The sequence below is a fragment of the Triplophysa dalaica genome, chromosome 18 (assembly GCF_015846415.1).
Source record: "Triplophysa dalaica isolate WHDGS20190420 chromosome 18, ASM1584641v1, whole genome shotgun sequence".
Lineage (NCBI taxonomy): Eukaryota > Metazoa > Chordata > Actinopteri > Cypriniformes > Nemacheilidae > Triplophysa > Triplophysa dalaica.
The window spans coordinates 7,385,351-7,398,851 of NC_079559.1; the positions used below are offsets into that span (position 1 = coordinate 7,385,351).

The window sequence follows — 13,501 nt, forward strand, 5'->3', positions numbered from 1 at the left end:
CGGGTTCTGTTTGTAGCTTATATGAAACAGTGAAAAGGTGCGAATCATGTCAAAGCTCTCAAAGGTTCTCATCACAGCGTTGCTCTGTTATTTCAAATGAACACTGGGACTATTCTTTCTCTTTTATTTGGCTGTGCCATGTTGCAGTTGATTCGCTGTTACAGTGATGGAACTTTATTGGAAGGAGAATGTCAAGGAATGAACATCAACCACGACAGACCAGAACAAAACAGCGAATCGCCGTTTACCGTCGACCCAGAGAGCAAAACCTTCAGTGATTCATACGTTGGAAGCAACATTTCCGGTATTTGAGCAACGATTATTCACATGGTATATTGACATTGAAATAATTATATAATAATTCGGAAGAGTTCATTTCTTTCTTTCTTTCTTTCCTTCTTTCTTTCTTTCGTTCTTTCTTTCTTGTTATTGCTGCTATATCATTAACTTATAAATAAAACATAAGACTATTAAAAAGTTTTTAAATCATGTAATGTATTTTATTGAAGGAAATCCCAATAGAGAAATTGAAATAGAAACAAAATAAAAAGGTTTCTTTCTCCCACATATGGAAATTAAAGAAACACAGATCTTAAGATATGGTGCGTTTTAAAGGTCTACCAAAAAATTGTTTATCTTTCATGTTTTCACAGTGAGGCTTTTGACTAAATCATCTCCGTTTATTGGTTTTATGCTGGAGGCTTTTGAGTGTGAGGGGTGTGAACCTGTTGGGACTTTCAGTTTGACTGACCTGAGCAGTGCAGTCCTCCTGAACTGTAATGGACATTCTGTGAGTTCTCTCAATTAAAAAATGGCTTCTTACACTAAACTTACCCAAACTTACACACTTTACACTAAATTTCAGATTCTTTGGTTTTCATAACCCATTTTATTTTTGCAATACAATGTATTTTTGGAGTGAGACAGAAAACTCAACAAAAATGTAGTGCAAAACATTTACAACAACAAATGTAGAATGGGTCGATGAACAAAGAAAGTGAGTTCATGTTCACTAATATGACATTTTAACACTAAATTACAAACAAACTTCAGTTCACCAACAAACATTACAGAATGTGTCGGCTAACATGAACTAAAAATGATCAGTGTATATTTTAATAGCATTAATTAATCTTAAGTAATGTTAGTACCAGTACAATTCTCATTGTTCATGTTAGTTACAGTTTAGAAACAGATTAATAAACACTATAGATGTTATGTCCATTATTAGTATGTTATCTAAAGTAATGATACAAATTTAACTTTCTTGTAAATCAATGATTAAAATACACTACTGTTTACTTATATGGAATTTTCAGGGCAGAGCTGTAAGTCACAAAAATAACTTGGAAAAATATTCCATCACTGTAAAATGGCATGTGCCTGCGCCAGGAACCTTCCACTTCAGGTACCTTCCAGTTCCATGCTTCATGTTTTATTCATATTAAAACAACTGAATTTTTTCACCTTGATGGACTTTCTGTTTAGAGCTGCAGTCACACAGACCTACAGGGTCTTTTGGCTAAGAAAGCCGATTCAAGCTACAACAGTAGCACCCAAAACAACCACTCAAGGAATCCCTTCAGAAACCCCCATCACAACAGATGCTGCTACCACAACCAACAATACAGTCTCTACTCTAGGTACCACTGCAATCACAACTGCAGAAACCAATGCAGGTACCACTACAATCACAGCTGCAGAAACCAATGCAACCAATAATGCAGGTACCACTACAATAACAGCTTCAGAAACCAATGCAACCAATAATGCAGGTACCACTACAATCACAGCTGCAGAAACCAATGCAACCAACAATGCAGGTACCACTACAATAACAGCTTCAGAAACCAATGCAACCAGCAATGCAGGTACCACTACAATCACAGCTTCAGAAACCAATGCAACCAGCAATGCAGGTACCATTACAATCACAGCTGCAGAAACCAATGCAACCAACAATGCAGTTATCACTAAAATAACAGGTGCAGAAACCAATGTAAACAGCAATGCCTGTACCACTACAATCTCAGCTGCAGGAACCACTGCAATCACAACAAATAGTACTGCAGATACAAGCAAACAAAACAATACAAAATAAAACAACAACAAAAAAACAGGAAGCACAGCGAAGGCAAGCAATTTCAACCACGGAAACCTGGGCAGATATCAAATCGGCAAACACCAGTGCAACCACAAACAGATACAACTGAACTCATTACAAGAACCTCCACATGTTCTCCTTTCAAGTTTTAACTTCTCTGCATTTAAAATGCTGTTCATTCAGTACTCAATGATCTTATGCATTGTTTTTCAGGACCAAATGAAGCATATACATGTTAATTTGTTCTTGTTCATGCTTCATCATTTGAATATTTCAGTTTTATGTGTATATGTTGCAGTTCACGTTTTTATTATCTTTACACTTTAACCATTACAAGTCCTCTGTGTAATTGTACCTCCATAAATGTTCTATCTACTGAACAAAATATGATATCAGTGTTTATTTGTTATCTGTTTCTAACACTTAACTTTTGTTTTATTTTACCTGTAGTCACACCACTGTGTCCAGTGCCTATGGATTATGTGGTATGAACATTATTTGCATTTTACAAATCTAAGTCTTGCAAGGCTATCTTGCCACATTCTTTAATTATGCAAACCTGATCCTTACAGGAGTTCAATACTGTTTTACAAGGTGACTAGTTTATATTTATTTGTACAATGTTCATCATACAAAAACATATGATTAAAGGAAAAAAGCTCAATTGAAGCGCTACCCCTAATTTGACAGTCACTGGAGTGAAAACAAATCGTACTAAAGTGCATGAAGGAGATTGTACAAATTGAGATTGTACAAATCAGTCACCTCATGAAATAGTTATGAATTGCTGTGAGATTGTGATGGATTTTACCTCGATCTTTAGTCCATAAATCAGCTGCTTTAGTTAATTTACGTATATGATGTTTTTTTAACTTTGCATTTGTTTGTCTTTTTGTTTATTTTTGCACACTACAGTTTCAGCGATGGGTTTTAGCACTGTTATTGTTCAGTCGTCTGTGCTTTCTTGGTGGATGGTCTGTCCAGTTCAATACATCTGTTCGGAGAAATGTAAGAAATTAAGTGTCTTTAAATGCACCAAATACATTTTTCATATCTGCCATTGAAGTAATGAGTCTGTTTTTATAATTGACACAATGTCATCACATGCATTAGACTCTTATCTCTTAGATTCATCCAAATAAAAAAAACTGCCTCTTTACAGGTCGGCAAAATTCAGTTTGTCCTTGAATTAGCATCCAAAATTATTGCTTTCATCCTCGTATTGATAAGAGCCAAAAAAGTAAGAAATTGCATTTCTGCTATTATATATTTTACATTTTATTAATATCTTATAATTTTTGCCTAATTTAGTGATCACAATTTTTCTCCTTTCTGTGTATGTTTTAGGACCCTTCTGTGCGGCAGTGTGCTGGTTTCAGGGTTGAATTTACTGCTCTGACAGGGATTGCTATGGTTTTAAGTTTGCTTCACACCATCACTATTTTCCTTTTCTGTGGACCAAGCCATGAGTTGTGAGTGTTATCTTTTAATGTTATACAGCTTTTTTTAGGCAGAAAGTTATATGTTTTTATTCAGATCAGCTCATAATACTGACTTATCATTTCTGCATTTAACTGTGTGTGTGTTGAACTTCAATTATAGAAGGAAGTGTTGGCTTTGTGCTGCCATAGTGGTTCATCTGCTAAATACTTGCATCACAAGTAATGTTATGCTTTTCACATTCCTTATCAGTGCATACCGTTTCTGTTCATAGTTTGTACAACTTGCCCTAAAAGAAAAGTGAACATTTTTTTCTAGCTTAGCTATATGTTGTTGAACTTAGTTTTATCTACAATTTTAAAAACCATAATATTTTAGGCAAAGATGATCATGTTAAAGACTTAACCAGTATTATGTGATAAAAATACATATATATTAAAATGTATTTTATTGTTGCAAACCTGTAATTTAGTTTATTTACAGCAATTTTATTTACTTTGTTTATTTACTTCCACATTTAGGCGTAGATGTAAATTTAAACTACATTTATAATAACATTTAAAAATATGTAGCAGCATCAATGCACAATTATCAAACATAATTCTCGTATCAACTACCTGTTTTGTTTCATCTCTTCTGTTTCTGTTTGTACTCTCATTTTAGCTGCTACAATATTAGTTGGAGTTTGGTGTTTTCAAGGGCGCTGGCTACCAATATTAATGGGTGTTTATGTTATGTGGGAGATCTTGCTTTACCTGGTCTCATTTTTTTGTGACCAAATAGAAAAAAAACAGATAAGAAGACGCACTGGAGGTAAATACATCGACTCCCTTTAGATTCTGAAGAAAAATCCTCCACCTAATGCTTGTTACTGACTGTATACAGAATACTATTTTTGATAAGTCATCCTCTCATTTTTTTTCACAACCTATGACTTTGTCATATTTAACTTTTTTCCTATGTTATATCATACTTTTGTGTGAACTTCCACCAGCTATTTTTTCTGTTAAATGTGTTTCATCTTATTTGATTGCTTTTTTTTACCTCAGCAGGGATTCAGAATCAGGGTATGAGAAGGAAGGTAAGATAACTTTTTGTCTATTATCCTATATTTTTATGAAGAAAACAATTCCAGTTCCAGTTTACTAAATGCTCAATGTAAATATTATACTGCAATTTTGATCTTGCACCGGATTCGAAATAAGATGTCATATCACACATTTTCAATTTGTTTTGTTTGCAGATACTCGAGTCGATCTTTTTAAGCTTTTTCTCTGTTTTTAATATAATGTTTACAATTGCACTTATAATAGGAGTCTTTGTGACCTCCATTGTATTGGGACAAAGATTAGATTAAACCAGGACCAGGATTTAAATCAGGACAATTTGGCCCGGTTTCATAGACAAGTATTAGTTTTAGCCAGGTTATTAAATTAGGTTATTTGAGTATCTTTTATAAAAATGCCTTACATAAAAACATATTAATGACATATTAAGAGATTTGTCAGGGCAATTTATTTTCTGTCAAGACAGCTCCAACTTTCATTTTAGTCTGGGACTAGTCCTAAACCTTGTCCGAGAAACCGGGCATAGTTACAAACATGCCTCAAAAATAATTGTTATTTGTGTGCATTTTAAGACAAAACAATGGCACAGATATATTTTTACATATGTCAATGCAAGTTGTCTAGTCATAAGTCCTGTATTGGAAACTCTTCTTGAAAAAATATTTTTGTATGATGAAAGCATTAGATTTTCTGCTATTTTTCTATCTATCATATTACTTTATATATACCTATTTCCCCCGAGATCTCTACTTTTTCTTGTTATCAGTTTTTTCAGTTATAGGTTATTACATTAAAGTGTAATTATTTAAAACTCAATAGTATAGATTTGTGTATAGATTTGTTTTTACTAATTCACAATGTGCTACTTTATGAAGCTTTTTGATAGAAACTTTGAAGGTAACTCTTAACCTAAAGTGGCTGCAAATTGGCATGTAACATGTGTATGATTAGAAGAAGGAATAAAAAAGGTGAAGATGAATCGCGGCACAATAAATATTTTACATGTATTTGCAACTTTTCAAATCAGCAAAGATTTTAAATGATAGCATGTTGGTGTTGGTTCATGCTTTTAAATGTTGCTGTCTGAACAATGGTCATATTACTTTTTGCCATCATCTAAGAACACTTTTCCTGAGCTGGTGAATTTGAGTTCTGATAGTATTATAAATGTAACAAAATTGTGCAGCATTCCCACATAGATCTGCTATAAACATTATTAAGTAAAGTTCACCAGTTCATACATAGATATTCTGATAAAGTAATGCTTGAATACTGAAAACTGTGCTAAACAAAGAAAATATTGGAATATTATCTGACATTTCCTGGTGTGTCACCCCTTTCACTAATAAATAACTCTCTGTTTATCTTCCTGATTAACTTTAATTTTAATCTCACTGGCACAGACCCACAGATTTTTTTTATTAGATCATGAAACTATTCATACACAACTCTGTTGGAAAACATTTGATCATTCTGTATATTTTGTCTGAGCGCAGAACATTATTTCATGCACTGAGGAGATTAGCAGCGTAACTTGCCACCACGTAACTTGGCATACCAAAGGGCTGGCACTTATCTAGTTTCATATAAAACCCTTTGAATGCCAAACACCTGTTGCCTAGATGCTGTTAAAAATGTCAGCAACGTACAAAAAAAACAATTACGTTACCCATGTCAAAATCCAGGACAAGCCAGGGCAAGGTATGATCTTTCAACTGTACATTCATACATCTAATAGTTTTTAAATTACAAAGAAATTCTATAAAATATACACACCTTTAAAATATCTAGAGCCAATAAATTTGATGTAATTGGCTAAACAATATGGCAAGAACATTAAACTCACAACAAGATAACAAATGAGTTGTTTATATTTGATCTTCACACAAAAATACAATTATCAAGCATAACAAAATTTTCATCTGTAAAAGTCAAGTTTAGATTTGAAGAGTTAACCTTCAAAAATTCAGTGCAACAGTTTAATCATTAACACAAGTACAAGGAAATGCTGTACATCTAATTCATGAGCGGATTTATTCTGGATCTCAAATGCTTTCGAATAAAGCAAAAGCAACGATGAAATATTATCAAGTGCTTGCCATCACACATGGCGTTCTATGGTTTTCACATATTAACAGAAACAAAATATCAACAAATACAAAAGCATTTTTATAAAATGTTAATAACAATAAATCCTACAGTTGTCCTTTAAAAACGTATTTGGAATAAGAATTTTCTCTTACATTTATGTGGCCGCGATGCCACAAAGGTTTTACTCAAAATTGTACAAAATGTCGATGAAGATTTTGTGCTTTCCAGTGGGGTCTGATAGGTTTCAATCAGGCCTCACAGCCCATCTGTTCAATTATCTCCTCTGCAGACACGGGCAGGATGACGTGAGAGATTCTGCTCCACAGTCCACTTAGTTTGTCTACGTCCATTTTATTAAACACACCTGACTTATCGGAGGAGACAAACTTCTCTTTTATCTGATCGTATACCATGTCCTCTACGATACTCAGACTGGTCCCTGGGTCTATTTTATCCACTGACACTTTCACAGTGAAAGCCAGAAAAACTTTCTTGTAAACTGCATTCTCGTGGTCACAGTAATGATAGAATATGAGCGTAGAACCAGGAGGAAGCTCTTCGAAACTGTGGACAACGGCTGCAGTTTCATTACCTTCAAAGGCTTTCCTTAGAGATGTATCAATCTCCAGTTTGACCTGGTCACTATCTTGCGTAGTTTTGGTAGTCCCATCGATTTCTAAGATTGAGGATTTGTTGAGGGAAGCGGAATATGCTGTGGCTAAGCTTCGTGCAAGACAAGCCAATGTCCGTTTTGCCCCCAAGCCGGCGGTCAGAATCAAGCTGACTGGTTCAGTGGGATTGGCTGTCTGCAGGTGACGCTCAAGATATTTCGCAGTCCTAGTCCAAAGCACGTAGCGCTGACTTGGAAAACGTAGCTGCAGGGCAGATATCTCCATCTTGAACTTCTCTTTATAATCTGCTTGACCGCATTAGTTTTAGGCAAAGAGGACTGATAGGCATACAAGCTTAAAGCCAGCAATACTATTGGTATCAGAGACCACTGCAGAAGTTTACACACGTACCACATACGGCCTAGAAAGAACAAGAATTTCAGAATTTTCTGGGGGAAAAACAATTACGAGGATAACCGGGTGGTGAAAAAAAATACCTCTAGAGCTGGAAGCTGGACTTGCTCTTGCGTTGAGCGATTTCATAAAATTCTTCAGTTCTTCAAGAAGAGTTTTGTAAAATGAGTGACAAGCATTTAACACATGAAAAACAAATTAGTAAAAATATACATTTATGATTAACCATAAATAAATGTTATTTAGAAACATTTATAATTTATTGTGTAAACTTTATTTGTTTAAACAAACCTCTAAATGTAGAGTTTGATGTCTCTACATCAGGGTCCACAGTCTTATGAATGGATCTTCGGCTCCTCAAAACCATGTTGCGTTGTAGATTTTCTTCCTGTACATCTGCATCATGCTTGTCATCTATTCCGGACTTAGCTAAGGACCCCACAGATATGTATATATATTTTACATATAAATATAATGTCAACTTTCAAAACAACCAAACTTATTCTAACATCTCAAATAGGATCTTACATTTCCAACTGTCCTGCTCAGCCTTTTCATCCGAGTTCATATCTTCATTTTGATCCGTATTCTCATCCATCTCCACATCTGTTTGATCTCCATCACCCCTGTCATTTCCATCCCCTGCCTCATTTGGCTGCTGAAGCTTTTGGGCCTTAGGAGGGGATTCTGTATAGGTTGAATTTAAGAAAATTAATCTAAACACACATACATGTTATATCTAGCAACGTTATATTCGTTAATTTCCCATACCACCATCGTCTCTCTCTGTAAGCCTCTTCGTTTCCTTGGAGCCATTGACTGCTCGAGATTGCGGTTCCTCTACCAACATCTTCCGGGTTCTGTTTAAAGGAGGTCTGGGCTTAAGATCAGCACTATATATATCTAAAGAGGAAAATGTATAAGCAATTAAATAAATAAATAAAAAATAAACAAATGCATTTTGTTAGTTTGTTAGTAACCAGAAAGAAGTTAAACTATTCACATGTCAGCTCTATATAATGACAGATAGTTGTAACGCTACGCGATGACTTTCAACTACAGAGATATTAACAAATACAAATTATGGTCATAATCAAACCTTGTAAAACTTACAATTACACAGATTATATGTTTCAATCATTTATTTAACGCATGAAAACTACCCAAATTGTTGAGCTCAAATGCACATGCTAATCGGTTAACCTTAGTTTCCGTCCCGCCCATTTTCAGCAGACAAACGGTTTATTGTACGAACAAACCTGTTTTGGAAGACTGTCTGTTGCTTCTCCTTCTGGTTTTAGACCGATCTTCATTAGAATCACCCGAATCCACTCGTTTCAAAACTTTTACCGTTTCGTAGTTGCTGAGACCGGAAGACGAAACTTGGATGAAGGTTTTTGTTCACCACGAGGCTGAATCCAGCTTCTTATTCGCAGTTTCTTTTTGACGCTATCCGTTCCACCTTAAAAACTCGAAGCATCCGCTTTAACAGTTTCTTATTCACGCTTAGCTTAGGGACCGTCTCGCGTTTCTCTTCTTTTACGTTTTAAAAAAAACTTTTTGTGTGTGAGTGTCTGTGTGTGTGGGCGTGTGTGTGTGCGTGCGTGCGTGCACGCGCTTGTGTGTGTGTGTGCACGGAGGATGGGCTGCTTGGTGTCTAAGTCATGACATGCTCAATGGCCGTGAACTTCACGTGGAACCTCAATATAACTTTGATGGAACAGTTTTTAGGCAGCCTATCTCCACCATGAATATTAAACACATTCAAAAGTACCTACATGTTTGAATGTGCAATATTCTAGTGCAGAGCATGCAATATGGTTTATGCATAATTGAGTAAATTACGTGTATATTTGTAAAAAGCATAGTATACACAGTTTTGTTATACTTTACATATATATAATTAACTGTCCCTCTTACCTCTTATGTAAATTAATTATTTTCTTCATTGATGTATTTTATTTTATATATTATTTTATTTCCATTTCCTTTGTTTGTCTATACTGAATTTTTTCATTCTGAGCTCCTGAAACCACAACATGTTGCTTGTCTTTGTGTGCACAATTGGAAAATAAAGCTTATTCGAATTTTATTCTGATCAATTGCTCTTATACAATTTATTATACTCTTTTTGGTCTTAGCCAGTGCGTTATACACACATTATATTACAATATCTATTACATGTATATAGATTTATGTAAACTTTGTCACTTGTTTTATGTACAGAAAATGTCTAATGTCAGAACTGTGTTTCCGTACAGGTATGTCTTAGATGGTGCGTTAAAAGTTCCACAGCTGGGTTTTACCTTGTCTTGATGTCATGCACGAAAACAGACAGATTTACTGTAGCATTTTGGGAATCGGCATATGTCACAAAACAGTACGATGGCCAATAAACTTTTGGGACATTTTGGGGTGCCATATCTCGACTTTCTTTGGAGTTATACCCAGTATTCCTGACTACCATCTCGCCAAAAAGCAGACATTTTTACTGTAGCATTTTTAAGTTATGGACCCCTGAAGTTGGGATATTTTACAGTACTGTTCAATGAACCAATGGTATATTTTGAGGTGCTACATCTCGAAAACTTTTAAGGGTGCGTTAAAATTTTCACATATGAGTTATTCCCAGTATGCTTGACTACCATCTATCCAAAAAGAAGACATTTTTACTGTAGCATTTTTAAGTTATTGACCCCTGAAGTTGGCATATCTCACAATACTCTTCAATGGACCGTTGCACTTATGGGTCATTTTGAGGTGCTACATCTCGAAAACTTTTAAGGGTGTGTTATATAGATAATAAAAAATCATATATAGAATAAAAATAAAATACATCAATGAAGAAAATAATTAATTTACATAAGAGGTAAGAGGGACAGTTAATTATATATATGCAAAGTATAACAAAACTGTGTATACTATGCTTTTTAAAAATATACACGTAATTTACTTAATTATGCATAAACCATATTGCATGCACTGCACTAGAATATTGCACATTCAAACATGTAGGTACTTTTGAATGCGTTTAATATTCATGGTGGAGATAGGCTGCCTAAAAACTGTTCTATCAAAGTAATATTGAGGATGGTAAGGGGAGTGAGTGATGGAGGTTCCACGTGAAGTTCACGGTCATCTCAAGGGCCAACACACACACACACACACACGCCCACACACACAGACACTCACACACAAAAAGTTTTTTTTTAAAACGTAAAAGAAGAGAAACGCGAGACGGTCCCTAAGCTAAGCGTGAATAAGAAACCGTAAAAGCGGATGCTTCGCGTTTTTAAGGTGGAACGGATAGCGTCAAAAAGAAACTGCGAATAAGAAGCTGGATTCAGCCTCGTCACTTCACCCGGAAGCAGTGATAAATTCTAGTTAGTTTCTCTTTTACAGGTCAATGCAAAGACTTTTCTCACCATGATACATTTATTTTTTACTTAATGACATCTCGACAGAACTTGAAAGAAGAATGTGTATTTATTAAGGCACTATTGTTTTCTCTATTGTTAAAAATTAACCAAATAATAATCATAGACACCAAATTCAACTTCTCCCAAAGGCAATCCCTGGCCAACCAAATGTTAAGAACAACCTTCATTTACCTTTAAAACATAATTTAGATACATACATTCTGAATGGGAAAAAAACATTTCCTTCTATGTTTAAAGCCCTTAGATTCATAATAAATCAATATCATGTGTTTAATATTTCAAATGAAAAATTCAGAGGGCCATAATCCACACAGAAGCACACACCAAACAACTCATAAACATAAACAATTGTTTGTATCCAAAGTATAGAGCCCTCCTTTAAGATGCAAATGTGTTGAATATTTCTTGCGATTGTCTTGCGATGTTTTGCTTTTTCCATCAATGGTCAGGAATGAAGAATTAATAGCACCGGAAAAGGACTCAGCCAAGCGTTGAGCCAGGCAACCGAGCGTTCTTTCGGCGCCATGACCAGATGTCAGAATCAGGCTGACTGGCTCAGTGGGGTTGTCAGTCTTTAGGTGGCGGCTGATATGAATCTGACTTCTCTTCCAGAGCTCTGGATGCTGATTTGGAAAGAAAACAAAAACCACCGCAAAGGCAATAAGAATCTGCCAATACCATTCTGTAAAGGAAGAAATTCCCATTCCAATCCATTTTCTACCGCTTATCCGAACTACCTCGGGTCACGGGGAGCCTGTGCCTATCTCAGGAGTCATCGGGCATCAAGGCAGGATACACCCTGGATGGAGTGCCAACCCATCGCAGGGCACACACACTCACTCACTCATTCACTCACGCACTCACATGTCACGGGCCGGGACGAGCCCCTCTCGGACAGACCACCTCGAGGAGTTACCCAGAGACACCACAGACGGACAACAAGGTAAGTAATTAAAAGTTCGGTTTTATTATAGTAAAAACTCCCTATAGCTAAAACACGTAGTGGGCGAGCCCCAACTCTGATCTCCCCTGTCCAGCAGCGGTGGGAGCTCCTGGCACCTCAGTCCCAATCCGGCGGGTGACGAAGCAGAGGATTGGCTCAATCGTTCCTCCTCAGAGCAGGCCACAGCGACCAATGGGTCAGAAGGTGGCAAGAAACTTTCTCGCAGCGGCTTCCCTTCAGAACAGGCAGCGGCTTCCAGCAACTTTCCTTCGGAACAGGCAGCGGCAGTCCATAGAACAGAATGTGGTAAGAAACTTCCTCACAGCGGCTTTCCTTCAGAGCAGACAGCGGCTTCCAGCAACTTTCCTCCGGAACAGGCAGCGGCAGTCCATAGAACAGAATGTGGTAAGAAACTTCCTCACAGCAGCTTTCCTTCAGAGCAGACAGCGGCTTCCAGCAACTTTCCTTCGGAACAGGCAGTGGCAATCCATAGAACAGAATGTGGTAAGAAACTTCCTCACAGCGGCTTTCCTTCAGAGCAGACAGCGGCTTCCAGCAACTTTCCTTCGGAACAGGCAGTGGCAATCCATAGAACAGAATGTGGTAAGAGACTTTCTACCCACTGGGCCAACGGGTGGAAGCAGGATTAAACACCCTCACTCGTGCACATGGTAAATCACTTCGAAGAGTCACACGTGTTCACTTCACACAAAGCACTGCAGTACACAGCAAACTCACAGTAAATAAGGCTCCCATTCGAGGTCCCAGCCGATGTCCTCGTCCTTTTATAGGTCTGTATATCCAACACGGTATGGGGTATCTGCTGCCTGGAGGATATGGATACTCAGCCACTCTTCCATCCCGCTTGCTTTCACCTCGTAAATTTCCCCGTCAAGTTCCCCAAAATGCAGAGAAAGACTTTCCTTCACGGCAATCCTTCCTGCTCCGTACCCCTCGATGCTCTACCCCCGATGCTCTTCCCTTTCCGTCTGTCCGCACGCCGTATTTATAATCCACATTATGGGTACGTGTCCCAATCACAGCTCTCTCCCGTCCTCCCACACAGCTGACGCTTATCTATGCATTCAGTCGCTGCGCCCGGACACAAAACATGGGGAAACACCCGGAACCAGCTCGATGTTACACTCTAACTGGCCCCACCCGGAAACATTTCCCGGGACAATAGTTCCCCCTTGTCCCTCACCCGGTGACATCCTCCCCCACCATTTCGGTCTAGTCCCTAGACCGGGGGACCCGAAACCCAATCTCCAAATCTCTCCGGGGGTTGTCCTCGTGTCTCCCGTTGTGAACGTCTAGGAGGCGAAACGGGGTTCACTCTTCTCGCCTCCACCTCTGGGCCTCTCGGGGCCACCGCCCACCCCACCAAGGGT

General features: G+C 37.4%; 2 protein-coding genes across 5 annotated transcripts; one reads left to right on the forward strand and one right to left on the reverse strand.

Moving 5' to 3' along the window:
- The first annotated feature begins 29 nt into the window (after nucleotides 1-29).
- On the forward strand, nucleotides 30-6,340 carry LOC130440034 (uncharacterized). Of its 3 annotated transcripts, none has more exons than XM_056772819.1 (12): nucleotides 30-304; nucleotides 654-790; nucleotides 1,320-1,408; nucleotides 1,489-1,919; nucleotides 2,555-2,589; nucleotides 3,020-3,112; nucleotides 3,267-3,344; nucleotides 3,452-3,576; nucleotides 3,707-3,765; nucleotides 4,208-4,357; nucleotides 4,594-4,625; nucleotides 4,788-6,340. In XM_056772819.1, the coding sequence occupies exons 1-12, from the start codon at nucleotides 97-99 to the stop codon at nucleotides 4,899-4,901; spliced, it is 1,551 nt and encodes a 516-aa protein (XP_056628797.1). In that variant the 5' UTR covers nucleotides 30-96; the 3' UTR covers nucleotides 4,902-6,340. The 3 variants fall into 3 exon arrangements, with proteins under 3 accessions (XP_056628797.1, XP_056628798.1, XP_056628799.1); XM_056772820.1 differs by having other exon boundaries at nucleotides 4,597-4,625; XM_056772821.1 differs by having other exon boundaries at nucleotides 264-330.
- A 124-nt stretch (nucleotides 6,341-6,464) lies between these two features.
- Nucleotides 6,465-9,277, reverse strand: LOC130440035 (uncharacterized). Of its 2 annotated transcripts, none has more exons than XM_056772823.1 (6): nucleotides 8,987-9,277; nucleotides 8,499-8,630; nucleotides 8,256-8,414; nucleotides 8,019-8,156; nucleotides 7,811-7,870; nucleotides 6,465-7,734 (listed from the first exon to the last, which is right to left on the reverse strand). In XM_056772823.1, the coding sequence occupies exons 2-6, from the start codon at nucleotides 8,575-8,577 to the stop codon at nucleotides 7,478-7,480; spliced, it is 693 nt and encodes a 230-aa protein (XP_056628801.1). In that variant the 5' UTR covers nucleotides 8,578-8,630; nucleotides 8,987-9,277; the 3' UTR covers nucleotides 6,465-7,477. The 2 variants fall into 2 exon arrangements, with proteins under 2 accessions (XP_056628801.1, XP_056628800.1); XM_056772822.1 differs by lacking the exon at nucleotides 8,987-9,277 and adding an exon at nucleotides 8,841-8,941.
- Between the last annotated feature and the right edge of the window lie 4,224 nt (nucleotides 9,278-13,501).